The sequence below is a fragment of the Zootoca vivipara genome, chromosome 14 (genome assembly GCF_965207765.1).
Source record: "Zootoca vivipara chromosome 14, rZooViv2.hap1.1, whole genome shotgun sequence".
In the NCBI taxonomy this organism is placed as follows: Eukaryota; Metazoa; Chordata; class Lepidosauria; order Squamata; family Lacertidae; genus Zootoca; species Zootoca vivipara.
Window position 1 is genome coordinate 11580727 of NC_142597.1, and position 17142 is coordinate 11597868.

Here is a 17142-nt window from a genome sequence, read left to right on the forward strand (position 1 = left end):
ATATGATGAACATAAAGATCAGTCTTTGGCTCTGAACTGCTTTGCCCGGTCATGCAGCCTGCCTAAGAAAATGATGATCAACAGACACCACTGAATCCAGCTCTCCGTACCACACTTAAAAATGAAATAGACCTTTAAGCTGTGAATGATGAACAGCATAAGAAGCATTTAGAGATCCACAGTTTAAGAGCCCAGTGCTTGCCTGCAAGTATCAAGACAGGACGGTGCTGTTCTGTGTGATCTTTGCAGGCAACACAGCTCCTTCTGTATTCATAAGTTTTTTTTTAAAGAACACTTCGACCAACAGGAAAAGTTACGATTTCAGACCTTACCCATTGTTGTTTTTCTTTACTGACAGACTCCGTGTCCTGCTGTTGTTGGAATTTCCTGCAAATTAAAACAAAAACAAAAACCTCCACAGTTAAACGAAGTTATGTCAATGACGGTTCAAATATTCAACATAGAAGTGCACAGAAGTTGCCAGACACGTTACTCAGAAGAGTGGTGGGAATGGGTGATTGACTGACTGATAGCTGTTAACGGCCAATCGTTAGCCATCTCACCCCTTGCTTTTTCCTGTAAGACCAACTGCAGGCGTTAATAGTCATCAACAGCTATCAGTCAGTCAATCACCCATTCCCACCACCCTTCTGAGTAATACCCCTCCCCACCCTCTCACTATATATAAGCGCCTGGTGACTTCTGTTTCAGTGTATCTGAAGAAGTGTGCATGCACACAAAAGCTCATACCAATGACAAGCTTAGTTGGGCTCTAAGGTGCTGCTTGAAGGAATTTTTTTATTTTGTTTTATTGTAATTTATATTTGGTGTTTAGCCGCCCTGAGCCTGGCCCTGGCTGGGGATGGCGGGGTATAAATTATTATTATTATTATTATTATTATTATTATTACTACTACTACTACTAGGGACCCAGGTGGCGCTGTGGGTTAAATCACAGAGTCTAGGGTTTGCTGATCAGAAGGTCGGCGGTTTGAATCCCTGCAACGGGGTGAGCTCCCCTTGCTTGGTCCCAGCTCCTGCCCACCTAGCAGTTTGAAAGCACATCAAAGTGCAAGTAGATAAATAGGGACCGCTCCGGCGGGAAGGTAAACGGCGTTTCCGTGCACTGCTCTGGTTCGCCAGAAGCAGCTTTGTCATGCTGGCCACATGGCCCGGAAGCTGTCTGCGGACAAACGCCGGCTCCCTTGGCCTATAGAGCGAGATGAGCGCCGCAACCCCAGAGTCGGATACGACTGGACCTGATGGTCAGGGGTCCCTTTACCTTTTTATTACTACTACTACTACTACTACTACTACTACTACTACTACTACTATAGCATCAGACTAGGACTTGGGAGACAAGGATTCAAATTCCAAGTCAGCCCTGAAATTCACTGGGTAGCCTTGGAGCAGTCACTCTCTCTCAGCCTAACCTACCCCTCACAAGTTGCCGTGAGTATAAATTGGAGGGGTGCTGAAAGAATAACACTACTGTGAGCTCCTTGAAAAAAAGGAGGAATATAATAAATGTAATGATAAACCTTTTCTTAATGCTTTGCACGTAGTAAGACCCAGGTTTAATTTGTTAGCACCTCCCAGTGCTGCTGGGGTAGAAAGACAATCCTGGGCTAGACAGGCCAAAAATCTGACTCGCTGTTAATGCAGCTTCCTACATTCCAGATTTCCTGCATTAGCAGAGTATTGGAATAGATTACACTTGGGGTCCCTTCCAACTCTGATTCAGAAATGAAGTGAGTGCTCACAAAAGACTTTTCAGTTAGAGAGTGCCATGGTTATAGAATTCCTTCCCAAGGAAAACCAGCCTCCCACCCAGAACTGGATCTTTAAGAAGGATTTTATTTGCTAGTGCTGCTTTTTTTAACCAAGATGCTTCAGACCTTTTGTTTTCATAATATACAAATTCCAAGAAGACAAACCACATATACACACACACGAGAGAGAGAGAGACATATATTTAACAGTAAAAAGAGAATGCTATCCTGAAAACTAGCATTTAAAATGGTTTATGAATAAAATCCCGTACACTGCAAACGTCATGGCAATTCTTTCCTTCTTTCTTTCATAATAGATCCATATCATCCATAAAACATCACCCTACACTGGCAGCTGTGCACGTTTAGCTGAAGTTAACACACACAGTAATAATCCCATATCCCATTCCGCACTTAACTCCAATGCTAACCTATTATTATGACCCAAAAATACATTTTTATGGTTATATGGAATATTATACCAAGTTATACTCTGCCTTTTCCAGATACTTCAGGTTTTTATGTATTCTGCTATTTTTATGTAGTGCGCATGTATTTAGTGGTGTATGTCGTGTTTATTTTAACTTTTTGCTCTCTCAAAACTAAATTTAAAAGAGTGAAACAGGAAAACAATCAGCAAGCTCAAATTTAATTTTTAGCGCATTATGCCACAGAACAGTCTTCTCAACCTTTGGAGCAGAAATACTTTTTGAAAAGAACTACAAGGAAGTCCCCCTAAAAGACCTGTCTCTACAGAACCAGGTTAATTTTGTCTGCACACTTCAGGGGTATTTCCCCTGGGCTCACTGAAGTCTGGTGACAGGAACACCGGATGATTTTTAACATCATATCCCCCACCCCAAATCTCCTTGCTGCCACATCACTGAGACGTAAGCCAGAAACATCATACCAACTGACCTAAGTCCTGCTCTCGAGAGACAATTACTTCTGGTGTTGGCAGGGCACACTTGTCCTCAAGGGGTCTACTGTTTTGAGAGTGCTGTAAGTGCTCCATTTTCTGAAGAGTGTGAGATTCTCTCTTTTTTGTGGCTTATTCTGCCGCCTCTTTAAAGTATAGTGGTACCTTGGTTTTCTAATGTAATCCGTTCTGGAAGATCGTTTGGCTACCAAAATGTTCGAAAACCAAGGTGCAAAGGGCGGCCTGCAATTTCAATGGAGAAAATTGGGGAGGGGGAATCAACTTCCGAGGCACGATCAAGAAAAGAAGAATTTACTTCTGGGTTTTTGGCGTTTGAAAACCAAAATGTTCAGCCTCCGAGACGCTCAAAAACTGAGGTACCACTGTATCTTACTTTATCTGTACTGGAGATAATTTGATTTTTTTAAAAAAAACAAAAACAAACCAGGGCTATACTGTATATCTTTTTAAATATTTAACACTCACTGCTATTCCAAAGAGAAAAGAAATATTTCTGCAGTGTGTTGTGAAGGTTCAAATCACCTCCCCAACTATGAAATTTACTGTATGGCCCCTTGGAAGGTCACACTCTCAGCCCAACTAGCCTCATCATTGTTGAGATGCTAAAGCACTGCTCTAGGAGGACAACACTAGGACTTTTATGGTCATAGGAAAGCAATGCATCAGAAAGACCGGCAAAGGCCATTGCATTGACGACTTCCTCCGGATCTGTAACAACAGAACTCACAGGAAACACACTTAGGCAAGTAAATGAAAAAATGCAATGTGTTTGCTTGGGTTCACAAACTTCATTGCTTGCCTCATTATTTGGGGCTTCCTGTGTGGTTTGGGGTGGGGGTTGAGGGAAAAGGAGCAATGATATGAATGAGCAAGGTCAGCACCCCAGCCACATATATCCTGAATACAGTTGACTCCAATCTTGCGAGACAAATATCATTAAACTGAAGCTGTAAATTCTCAGGCTGGATTCACAGAGGCGTAAGTGGTACTTCTCCACAGCAATTTTCTCTTAGAGTGCCAATATATCTTTGCTCAATTGAGGTGGCAATTAATGTGGCTTTTGTTAAAATTAAACAGACTCACTTCTGAGCATCTATCTCACTGGCTCGCTCCTTAAATCTTCGCTCGCGCAAAGTTGCTTCCTGCAATTCCCGCTCTCGGCGCTCTTTCTCCAGACGCTGACGCTCCTCCTCTGCTTTCCTCTTCTCTTCTAGTCGGCGGTTCTCCTCATCTTTCTGAAAGGGAGAGTGCAACAAGACCGAATTAAAAGCATCCACCTTTGAAGAATAAGTTACTTCCTCCCCTTCCACCAGACGTGAATCATAGTCTACTCACACTCTATGTTAAAACATTCACCCAGCCCCTCAAAACTACTAGCTTTGCCTCTGTCATGTCTAATGTAGAAGCACGATGGAGGAAGAATGGAGGAAGGGATCTGCGCCTCTGCAACCAGCCCACTGAGTTTCTGTGCTGTTTATGCGGGCTTCACCTTTTTGTGCATCCAGCATAGAAACAAAGAAAAGGATTTATCGATCCCTTCTCCACTAGCCTGCCTGGTTTCTATGGCAGCTGTGCATGAGGTGAAGTCGCATCCTGCTTGTCCAGTACAGGAACATGAAAATTTGCCTTATACCAAGTCAGACCATTGGTCCATCCAGCTCAGTATTGTCTACACCAGGGTTTCCCAAACTTGAGTCTCCATCACGTTTTGTTTTGTTTTTGGACTACAATTCCCATCATTCCTGACCACTGGTCCTGCTAGCTGGGGATGATGGGAGTTGCAGTCCAAAAACTGATGGAGACCCAAGTTTGGGAAAGTCTGGCCTACACTAACTAGCGGCAGTGGGCTAGTGGTAAAGGAACAGACTGTTCTGTCCCTTTGGCAAAAGCCCAGTATGTTTCTATATTTGATGTGCAAGAGGTTCGCCTGGTGGGTGTCTAGCGTAGTAACAAAGCAGGCTGGTGGAAGCCCTCTTGGTTTCAATGCTTGATTTGGAGGAAAGAGCTTCACCCGCTTTGTGTCTTGCTGGAGAAAGGATGGGGTGATTTCTGTCTTCGCTGTTAGCCTGCTAGATGAAAAGGAGGGATCCTTCCTTCGTCACTACCAGGCACAGAAATACAGTGGATTGCAGAAGAAAGTGCTAGGCCAGGCATCCCCAAACTTTGGCCCTCCAGATGTTTTGGACTACAATTCCTATCATCCCTGACCACTGGTGCTCTTAGCTAGAGATCATGGGAGTTGTAGGCCAAAACATCTGGAGGGCCGCAGTTTGGGGATGCCTGTGCTAGGCGTTTCCATACCTCTTCTGGCAGCCTGGGCCACTTGCCTTGGTGAAACATCTAGTTTGCCTTCGGTGGCCATGTTAGAGGTTCAAAATTATGTTGTATTCAATGGTTGCACCTTAGTTCTTTTCCATTTTTAATGCCGACAAGTCAACTTATCACCTTGTACTCCTTATTCTAACGCACCTTACAAATAACTCATGTGCAGCTCTATGAGGTCAGCGCAATACAGAACTCCACCATGAATGGTATTTTCTTTATTTCCAGGGCCCTCCCCTGGAAGGTGCTTCAACGTGCCTCTTTCACAGTAGGACAAATAATGTCCTGAAGGTTCAGGACATACAAACATAACAATGCTCCATCCTCAGCCACCACTCAGATACTGTAATTTATCTGCACAACATTTTGATTTCTCTCTCCAAGCCCAAGTTAAAACTTAGCTCAGTAGACCGCTCTGAAAATCGTTGTTCCGAAAATTGTCCAGGGCTTGGACTTTGGAGAATTTGCATTGAGAAGGGAGTTCTGTCAGTAGTGAACAGCCTACTGCTGTTCTCACCTTCTTGATCTGAACCAGACAAAGAGTTGTTGTCATTAAGAGAGGGTGCCTTGAGTGGATCTCAGAGATTTTAATGGAGTCTAAGTCATTCAGGGCTCCATGGGTCATACCCAGCTGCTTTAATTGTGCCTGAAAGTGAACAGAAAGCCAGTGCAAAGGGACTGCTGGCACAACACCCTTTCTGCGAATGCCAGGAAATACTTTGGGCAGGAAGCACCAATATAAATGAAAATGTAACCAAAACGCTTTACAGCCTCTCTGATACAGATTAGTTACAAACACAGACTGTGCTCCACTGGTTTGAAACTAATTGCTTTTGCTTTGCAAGGAATGAGATAAAGCATGCAATGAAAACATGAGGGAACTGCAAGACCACCCCAGCAAAAACAGGCATCTCAACCACATGGAAGTTGTTCAAATTAAGTACATACCTCTGCTTTGGCCCAGAAGCTATCTTTGCTGACTCTTTTGATCTCGGACATGGCATTAGTTTTCTGGTAGACTGAGCCCTGTTGTGTAAGAGGATCACAGAGTTTAAAAAAACATCCTTAGTTGCTTTTAGTTGTTAAACAAAATGCATGGAAGCTGCGAAGTCTACACTTCTTAGAGCCGCATTATACTGAATTTGGGAAGTGTTAACAAAATACTTCGTATATTCTACTCAAACCATTACAGAGGACATTCAAATTGAGACTATTCCCTGGCTGCAAAGGTCTTGGGGAAGGAGGTAACTTTTTAAATCCCATCTGTGAGCTCACCTACGCAGGAAAGTGCAAGCATTACAAGGCCAAGTAATTTTCCTAGCCACTCTGCCCATCTACATAGTAAAAAGTAATAATAGTAGTAGTAGTAGTAGTCGTAATATTTATATGCCACCCATCTGACTGGTTAGATATTGCAAACAAATACAATTCAAGAGTATGCATTAGCACAACGGTCATTCACAGTAAATGATGGTTAGTGGCTTGCCAGGATGTGAAAATGTGGCTGCTAAAGAGGAAAAGAACAGAGAATAAGATTTTTCAAGGGGAAGAGGCAACAGAACTTCAAAAGAGCAAGAAAAGGAGGAAGGAAATATTTGCAGCAGAAAATGTTTCACTGATCAATGATCAAGAAAAAGTATCTTTGCTTTCTGCAAATCTTCCAGTACAAATAAGGTTTTTTAAAAAATGCAAGCAGTCATATCAGCGGCCGATTCAGAGCACACATGTGGGGCAATGGCAGTTGTAAACTCCAAACAGGATCAGCAGCAGCATCCAGATCCATTCAGAAGTCACATAGCAAAAGGTTAAACTCTCACTCTCTCTAGGATGCAGGTACTGAAATTGGTAAATGTCCATTTTCTTTTTGCAAATTTCTACTTAATTCCCACATTCTTCCCCTTACAATCACTTTCATCTTCCAAAACAGTTTATGGAAGGCCAAATTTAACTCCTATAAACACAATCTCAAAAATAACTCATCCAGATATTAAATAAATTAATCTGAGAGCATGTGAGAAGTTGATTAAAACAGGCAATTAATTTTAAAACCTAAAGTCTTCCAAAAAATATTACAAATAGAAACCTAACAGAGAAGAAAAGACAATTTACTATTGACCAAGCGCTTCCTAAACCTGATGTCTTAATTATTGCATAGCTAAATGCTCCCAACATCTAGTGAGTGATGTGGATACATAGGGTAATCCTGGTCAACGAAATGCAAGGACAGACCTTTCAGGAATGTATTGCATTTGACATTTTAAAGCTTCCTCATGAATTTTTCCAACAAAGGACCGGGATGCAAGAATTATGGGGCACTTATGCCTGCCCTGCCCCCCCCCCTAAAAAGGTGGAAGGAAAGGTCTCTAGGTGCACACTGTTTCCCACAGAGAGGATTTTATGACTAATTAATTAAGACTTGCTGGTGTTAACATGCCAGCAGCTATCTAGAAGCATATCAGAGGGGGGGGGGAGAGGCAGAGTTCCAGTTTAAGAATACTAATACACTGAATTCCAGGGGCTTCCCATGTGCCCTCTTTTGTGTGTCTTTTCTAAGTCCACTTCCTACAGTTTTGTAACAAAAATATACCAATAACAAACTAATGTGTTACTGGAATATTAGCTATTTGCACTATTATTTATTCAGTTTGATAATTCAGTGAGAAAAGTCAGATTGTGCTGCAGCAAACAGATAGGTTGCCCCAGTGGTAGTCTTGAGGTAACAGGAGTATCTGAACTGAAGATATTGGTCCGGAGGCATCCCATGTTCTCCTGCATCTTTCTACACTTACAGTGGTACCTCAGGTTAAGTACTTAATTGGTTCTGGAAGCCCGTACTTAACCTGAAGTGTACTTAACCTGAAGCGAACTTTCCCATTGAAAGTAATGGAAAGTGGATTAATCCGTTCCAGACAGGTCCGCGGAGTACTTAAATTGAAAGTACTCAACCTGAAGCTTACTTAACCCGAGGTATGACTGTATTCTCAATAGCACATTCACCTGCATCTTCAAGAAGAGGATAGCAACCCTTATTCCACCAGTCTGAAGTTACAGCCTTGGATTTTTATGAAAACATAATCTCTGACAAAGGTGATTTTCACAACCAATTCTATACAGTAAATAAGGTTATGCTACCTATCAGATCCCCACGTATTCTTGTATAATTTGTTGTGTCAGTCTATATTTCTCTGGAGATCTGAAAACTACCAGTTTTCCTTAAAACCAGGAATGGTGAGACTCCCCACCCCCCACTGAAGGCATTGTCTCCTTTGTGGTTGTCAGAGGTTGCATGTGGGTAGGAAGTGAGACTAACACCGTCCTACAAACACACATTCTATCTCACACAATTTCTCTTTTTAAGATTCTTAAGAAATTCTTAAGAAAATGAGAGCACATGGAGGGTGTTCTTAAATTAAGGTGATACTCTACTTCAGGGGTCCCCAGACTTACCGGGCTTCGGGCCGGAGGGCGGGGGAGTGCGCGCCCGTGCGCATGCGCACACGCACGCGGTTGGGAAAAAATCGCCGAAAATCGCTTGTGTGCATGCGTATGGGCCTCCCCCGCCCCGAAGTGCACCGGAAATGACCTCTTCTGGGTCGGGAGAGGCCCATACGCATGCGCACAAAGGATTTCCGGCGATTTTTTCCCGATTTTGAAGATCGCCGCCACACCGCAAGAGCGGGCGGCGGGGGTCGTCGCGGGCAGGATTGGGAGGCCAATTGGGCCGCATCCGGCCCGGGGCCCGTAGTCTGGGGACCCCTGCTCTACTTAAAACACCACCCCCGCCCCACACATTTATTTTATTTTTTATTACTTGTATGTATAGCCTGTTCTGCACCAAAGAGTGTGTTGCAAAAATGTCACAGTTAAAACAAATTAAGATTGCACTATTATTATTATTATTATTATTATTAACAACTGAATTTCTACACAGCCTTATACCCGCAAGTCTCAGGATGGTTCACAGAATAAAATCAGAATATAAAACTACAAAATACCTAATAATAATAATAATAACAATAACAACAACAACCCAATACCCCCACTCCCAGAAGCCACATTTTAAAAAGGCATAAGATGTCAATCAAATCAACCAAAGCCTGGTTAAAAAGGAACGTTTTTAAATGAAATGCAAACCCACCCATGAAAACACAAAACCCACCAATGACAAAACAGCATCATCATCGCAGGAGGAAGGGACACACCCGCCAAAAGGCCTGGGTAAAGAAGTGCACCCTGACCAACGGCGAAAAAACAAACAACAATGGCAGGGGGCAAACATCAGAGGCAAAGGCATTCCACACAAAAAGCCCTCCTGTGCACCACTGCCCCTCAAACCACAGAGGGCAATGGCACTAACAACCGGTCGATGTGGGAGGAGGCATTCCTTCAAGTCGTTCATGTATACCCCATCCACCCCCTCATTCAACCCAGCCTCACAAACATAACACACATACAATTCATACACACCAAACTAGATCCACTCTGCCCTCTTGATCCAGCAGGGCGAGGGCTGCCTCCCCTCCTCAAGCACAGATACCATTTGAAAGCATGAATCCTGGTGGCATTTTTATCAGCTGAGATTTCCAACCGTGCAGCAGCTAAGTGGAAAATGGGCGCTGACTTTACATTGAATAACGTTATCAAGAGGCTGGGAAATAGCCCTGTGAGGTCTCTAAGCTTTAAAAAGGTGAGATTTGAGACTATGCGGGGTGGGTTTTCTTTGTCACTTACGTTAATAAATCAGTTGCCTCATTTAAACCTTCTGCAACAAATGCTACCTTAGGGATTTCTTTATACAGGATATCCTTTATGTACAGGCTTTATGGTAGAATGGCTATTCTTCACTTTCAGTTTGTTGTTTTTGCATGCTTATTGAAACAAAATAATATTATTATTTAAAGCATTGCTTTTGAAGACTCCATCCTTGCAAAGAGCTCTTCCCTATGCCTGCTCTCCCTGGGACACCTTCCAAAAACCTCTCCATGACCCCCACTTCTCACTGGGAATGACTTGGAACGGAAGTGGCGGGCCTGCCAGAGGTACTGTGAGCCCCCAGATTCCCCAATGTCTTTTTAAAAAACCGACAAAATTTAATCCCTTGTCTCTTCGCAACACAAGCTCCTAAGTTAAGGCTCCAAGACAAGCTGCTTCTGTGAAGCAGCACAGGCCATACAAACTATGCCTTGCGATTAACCTTCGGTGTAGGGCAGGGGTCCCCAGACTTACCCGGCTTTGGGCCGGTGCCCGCCGCGCCGATCGTAGGGGAGTGTGCGCGCAGCGGGCAGGAGGGCGGGGGAGTGCGCGCCCGTGCGCATGCGCACACACACTTACTGGAGCGGTGGCGTGCTTCCAGGTCGTAAAAATCGCCGAAAATCGTTTGTGCGCATGCGTATGGGCCTCCTCCGACCCGGAAGTGCACCGGAAATGACCTCTTCTGGGTTGGGAGAGGCCCATATGCATGCACACAAACGATTTTTGGCGCTTTTTCCGATCTGAAAGTGCGCCGCCGCGCTGCGCGCCATGAGAGCAGGCGGCGGGGGTCGTCGCGGGCCGGATTGGGAGGCCAATTGGGCCGCATCTGGGACGCAGGTTGGGGACCCCTGGTGTAGGGTATTTATTTTAGCTCAAGTGCCAACAATAAGTTCTCAGCAGCCCAACCAGTCCACTCACCACAATGTTCCTCCTCCTGTATGCCACAACCAATGCTACCAAGAGCTCAGAGCAACTCACCACTGGAGTCTGAGGACCTGCCTCCTGGAACTTGCTGCCTTCTTTATGAAAGTTGTAGTTTGCTCCCGAAGCCTTGGCCACTTTCTCTGTGATGGTATCTGGCTCCACATCCTCATCGGCCCGAGCATTTATTGTCACATGAGCACCCTGAAATGAGATGCAGAGAAGGGAGAGCTAGAGGGCAGGAGAGCATCATCAGTCAGCACAAGACTAAATCCTGCTCTAGCGAAGAGCAATCTGGGGTCTCTCTCTATTTTCTACCAGAACGTTCCAACACAAAAGGACCCCCCCCCCCGGTGGTTTTAATCTCATCTTGCATTCCTTTTTTATATATATATAATCTATTTTTATTAATTTTCCAATTAAAACACAATTATATCACATCCATTATTCCAAATTATACAAATCCATATCAATTAAACCAAATATTATGCCAAATCATATAAAATTTTGGAGTTCCCATGCTTCAAAAATTGGGGTTTTCTCGCAACTGTCTACTGCCGTCTTTGTTCTAAAGTCCAAATAGTCACTCAAAGTCCATGATAATCCCGATCTTTCCCCTGCAATCACTGAAATGTTTTCTTCTTTCATCCAATTTTTCCACCGCTGCTGAAGTAAGCATCAAACGAGATTTCCCATATATTCATTCTCCTGTGTGAGTTTTAATCAGTCCGGCCTCCCCATCTCATCTTGCATTCCTGACTTCTGGCAATAAGCAATAACTCAGCTGCAAATTTCTTAGTCTCCACCACCCATATCCCCTAGGACTGCACTGTGCAGAGACTGGGGATGAGAAATCAGAAGGTTCAAGTTGTGGTTTAGGTGAGCTGCTGGGCGATGAAAGTAGGGCTGGGTTATTGCTATATCATCCAAAACCGTTTGAAGTCCATATAATGATAACTGTTTCGTAATTTTTGACCTGGCAATTTCTGTGTGTGCTATGCAAAAATCACAATGTTTGAAAAACCGCGAAGCCAGCCAATGCTTCTCTCGATTCATGCAACCCCTGTTAACTCTGCCGGCTCAGCAGGGGTAAGTGAATCACAAGAGCAGGCACTGGCAAAAATCATGATGCAGGAAGACCCAGGAAGCCAGCCAATGCAAATTGCGAGTTGCCTGTATGTAATGGTCTGAGAACCTCACTACATTCGAAGCTATTTCCTACAAATGTCAATCTTGTGCAGATATGTATTTGGAGGTATTGTAGTCGTGAGCTGTTTAAGGCTTTATAGGTCAAAGCCAGCACTTTGAATTGGGTCTGGAAACTAATTGGAAGCCAGTGCAGACGGGCCAGGATTGGTGTCAAATGCTCAAACCATCTTGCTCCGCCTGGCCACCGAATTCCGCACCAGATGAAGTTCCTGAATAATCTCTTGAGCCAGTCCCATGTATAACAAACCACAGTAATCTAACCTAGAGGTTACCAGAGCATAAGACAACGGGGGGTAGGGGCACAACTGGGCTCAGACATATAAATTAACTAAAAACCTTGGTCTAATCCACTCCTGCTGTAGGAGAAAAATATGTAAGGATAAATCCTGCCCTACCCCCAGTGCTTTGTATGTGGGTCAGAAAATAAAAACAGGTGAATACAAGAAAGGTTCAAGGAGTCCAAATTGCGTGGATGTGATAATGGGGAAATATATGGAGGATTGCTGTCCTGCAGGAAGGATGTTCACTCTGGTATGGGTTGATACTGCTCACTGCTTACTGAATGCCTTCTGACTGGTTAGTGGGTATTCCAAGTAGGGTTGCCAGACTCAATAGAGGACAGGACTTCTGTGCCTTTAATTGCCTTGCTCTCTTTTGAGTCTGGAAACCTTAAAGAGAAACCAGCAGACCCTTTGTTAAATTTCCAAGCAAAGGGTCTGCTGGTTTCTCTTTAAGGTTTCCAGACTCAAAAGAGAGCAGGGCAATTAAAGGCACAGGAATCCTGTCCTCTACTGAGGCTGGCAACCCTAATTCCAAGTTGCAAGAGCAGTGCTGCCAGGCAGGGTGGATAAAAATCAATGATTTTTTTAAAAAAATTAAAAAAAATCGGATTTTTTTGATTTAAATCGGATTTTTTTGATTTAAATTGATTTTTTTGATTTAAATTGGATTTTTTTTAATAAAATGCTTTTTGAGGAAAACATATTACCATCCAAAGGTTATTCCATCATGAAATAAAGATTAGTTTTTTAATTATGTAGTATAAGGTTGTATATGTTTAATTTTGGGGGTAAATAAATTCCATTAATCCATTCACAATGTCATGCTCTTCCAGAGGTTTTTGTAAGATTATTGGGCAGTTTCTCTGCCTACAAGATATTATCACAGGTGCTTGGTTTACTTTTGCAGTTCTCAAAACTGAATTTGACTCAACAGAGATCACATGCCTCTACTTCACAGCAAAAATGTTATAACATGAACAGAGTTGAGAAAAAGACCTTAATCCTATTGTTCTACAAACCTATGAATACAGAAGCAATCCCTTCAGTGCTAAGTTTCAAGAAGTTCAGTGAATAGAATAGAAACAATATTTTTCTGATTGTTTGGAGTGGACAGTATTTAAGTTTTTCATGTGTAGGCTGGGCTGACAGTCTATGTTTCTTAAAATATATATATTTTGTTTTTGTTTAGCCAAATTAGTTAACAAACATGGATGTTTGTTTAAGCAAATAACATTTGCTGAAATGTTATTGTTTCAGTTGAATAAATCTATTTAAATTGTTATTATTAAGGTAATGATTATTTTTCTCCTTCCTAAGTACAACAGTAAAGTTGTCCAAATATGAATGATTAACCTATTAAACTGGGGATAAAAAAAACTAATATGAAAAGTTGTTATTCTAAAAATCTTCATCTACTTGCATATTAAAGTTATACCAGCAAGAATTAGTCTTTATGATTTAAATCAACTATGATTTAAATCAAGCCTTACTGACTAGTGATTTAAATCGTGATTTAAATCGTGATTTAAATCAGTTTGATTTAAATCAAATCCACCCTGCTGCCAGGTCAGATTATAGTTCCATCTACTTTGCAGCTGGGGTCCAATTAGGTTTCAAGACTAGCACTGCCTGTCTGGGAGCTGCCTATTCCCTACTCCTTGATTTCTAATCGGGAATTACAGAGCACTGTTAAGTCCTTCGGTGCTCTCCCCCACCCCAAAAGTGACTCATAGGAGGTCACCCCACAAAACCTCCTACCACTCAGGGAGCACAGAAGTCCACACGCCCCAAACTCCTGATACAACCTGACCACAGAGCCATTAATATGGGAGGGCGTTCAGCTGAAAGGAAAGGCAACGATGGGAAATAAAACTGAAGATTAAATACCTTTAGGAAGTTTGCTACAGAGCTGACATGGTTGGCGCAGGCTCCCTTTCTCACATCATTAACGCCTTCACCAAACTATGGAAAGAAAACATGAGGAGCTTAAGTGGGGAGTTGGGGGGGGCACACCACATATCAAGGGTTATTTACTTTACTCCAACAGAGTTGCCAACTGGCAATTGAAGATGGGAGGAGGAAAGAAACAGTTTGAACACACATGGAGACAGACTTGGATAACAGCTGGATTTTATATTTCCAGGGAGCTTTTGGGGGTGGGGGGGAGTTGCTGATAAATCATTTTATGTTCCTTCTTCTCCACAGGTCTTGGTGTAAACCGAAACCAGAATATCATCTAACAGAGCCTCCTTTCCATGAGTCTTGTGCCTCTTGTGGCATTCCATCTTGAGGACATGACCGGACACAAATGCCATGGCTTCAACAGCAGGCATGGTTTTTTTCACCTCCATCCTACTTGGTTTATCATCTAGCACTATGTTTCCCCAAGTACTGCAGTTGAGATTGACACCCTGGAGTCTATGGGACTGTGAATAGGGTCAAAAAGGGCCTGAGGTAGAAAGGAAGTTTGCAAGATACAGTGCAAAAAATTAATGAGAATCACAAGCCTCATAAATAAAGAATATGCTCATGTACAAAGAGCTCCCCTCTTGCCAATGAGGAACCTCTGTACTTAATGATTCTGTAATACAACAGTTTTCTCAGACCATGCTGCTTTACTGGGGGGGAAATGTATACATGTGCACTTTTACTTTTTTATTTTAGTTGTACTTTATTTTTTCAAGTTATGACTCTTAGCAATGGTAATTTATGGTTAATAAATGTTGATTATATATTGATATTTTTGGCATCATTTCATCTATGCTCCTAAGAATTTGGTTTGGGGTTGATGATAACTTTATAAACTGATCAAGGGGTCCATGAACTGAGAAGCTTGGGAAACTGTGCACTAGGAAGTTTTAAAACTATTTTGTGAGATTTTGGCTGGTCTAATAAAGCTGTTGTCCTAGTATAGACATTGAAGTTTGACCAGAATTACTGAAGGGACTGGACTCCAATGGCACTTCTCTACAAACTGTTTATGTTAACTATTCTAAGAGAGCCATTTATCATTACGAGATCCAGCTCCTCGACTGTGGACCAGGAAGAATGGGGTGAAAAGGATGCAAAGCTGTCTGAACTAGGAGTCGAAAAAGGTGGAAAGTTTGGAAAGCCTGACTTCTAAATATCACTAAATTCTCAGATTAAAATGTTAATGAAACACTTTTAGTTAATAATTTCTGCCAATCTAAATGTTAACCTAAACACCCCAATTATCAATATAAGTAAACTGAAAAAAGCAAAACCTAGTTTATGACATCATCTACACATTTCATATTAATGTGTTTTTTCCAGAGAAGTCTTAGTGGTAGTGGCTGGCAGTTTCCATAAGGCTGATCATACTTCCTGCAACTTCTGCCCCACTTTCTGCTATCTTGTTTTCCTTCTAGTCAGCTGTTTGCTCTTTCACTGAAGTTTCCTTAACATTTGTGCAGAGAATTTGCAGCAGCTTTGCAAGGCCCCACTTGGCAATATAAATTGAATGCTTATATTTTAAATTCTTTCTCTCTCTCTCTCTCCCCCCCCACCGTATTTTTCCGTCTATAAGACGCCCACCATGTATAAGACACCCCCTATTTTGGGGGACTCAGATTTAAGAAAACGAAGGGAGATGGCCCAGAGTATAAGACGCCCCCCTAATTTTTTACATTATTTTTAAGGGGAAAAACCTAGTCTTATACACAGAAAAACACGGGGTGTGTGTATATATGTGTGTGTATGTGTGTGTGTGTGTGTATATATATGTGTGTGTGTGTGTGTGTGTGTGTGTGTGTGTGTATATATATATATATATATATATATATATATATAAATTTTAATGTTTATTTAATTTTGTTCTTATGTTGTAATTCAATCAGCTGTTTTATATCCATTGTTAGCCGCCCTGAGCCCAGCCTTGGCTGGGGAGGGCGGGGTATAAATAATTTTTATTATTATTATTATATAAAGTGACTGTGATTAAAACATTTGATTTTATACATCTTTGTTAAGAAAGTTAAGTTAAAATAGGACTAACATCACAGATAAATTTGCACAGGATTGCAGCCCGTGTTGGAGCCTTTTTCATCATCGAGGCAAATGCTGGGTGCTCTCTCCTCCCCTTGCACATGGAGATTAGACATTTCCAGTTCCCTATTTGTGGCAAGCCATGTTTCACACAAGCAAGCACACTTGCCTGCAAAGGAGGACCAAACATTCATTTGCAGGCAGGCACAAAAAAAGAGAGTCTGTTTGGACAATCTGCAAACAACAGTCACAAACTAGGATTGGTACTGATCTCTGTGCATGAGGGGAAGGAGGAAAGACCCTCGATTAGGGTTGCACTTGAACAGCCGCATTGGTACGTGTGATACAGCTGGGAACTAGGTGTTGGACTTTCTAACACTGGTGCTTTACTGTGAAAGGGCTTCATCTTTTTCATAACGTAGGATACATCCCCTAACTTCCATAGCCAAACAGAACCATATTCCACATACCCAATTGATGAGCACATATTTAGGCAAGCCGGAGTTCGGATCTTTCACTCTGCAGAAAGCATACATCACTTTCCCACTATTGAGCTCTTCCACCATCTCCTCCAGGCCACCATCTGTATAGTATTGTTTGACAAGAAGAGTAACAGGTAAAAGTCAAAGCAACCAATGAACTTTGTCAGCAAAATCCAGTATGCAAGGACAGGACAAAGATTAAACCAAACTGCACAAGGGGTAACATCCATTAGCTCAAAGTGTTTATAAAGGTAGGGGCTGAAATACAATGTCACGCATTAAGACTGCTCATACTTCCATTAGTGCAGTGAAATGCGTAGCTTCTTTCTCTTTTTTGCTGTGAAAAGCTGGTCCCCATGTAGCTCACAAAACTGCCCTCACTGAAGCTTTCGAAACTCCATTCAGTTTCAAAATGCTTGATATGCAGCATTTAGGGCGACCTCTATTCAAGAAAGCCC

At 42.4% G+C, this 17142-nt stretch overlaps 1 protein-coding gene across 2 annotated transcripts in view; it reads right to left on the reverse strand.

Annotated features, from left to right (window-relative positions):
- Positions 1–17142, reverse strand: part of DBNL (drebrin like) — a 40658-nt gene that overhangs the window by 12661 nt on the left and 10855 nt on the right. For both annotated transcript variants that reach the window (XM_035139347.3, XM_035139346.3), the window contains exons 3-8: positions 16673–16785; positions 14085–14159; positions 10765–10911; positions 5983–6060; positions 3796–3947; positions 333–387 (exon numbers count right to left, since the gene is read on the reverse strand). In XM_035139347.3, coding sequence (XP_034995238.1) covers positions 333–387; positions 3796–3947; positions 5983–6060; positions 10765–10911; positions 14085–14159; positions 16673–16785 — 620 coding nt within the window. The remainder of the gene's footprint in view (positions 1–332; positions 388–3795; positions 3948–5982; positions 6061–10764; positions 10912–14084; positions 14160–16672; positions 16786–17142) is intronic.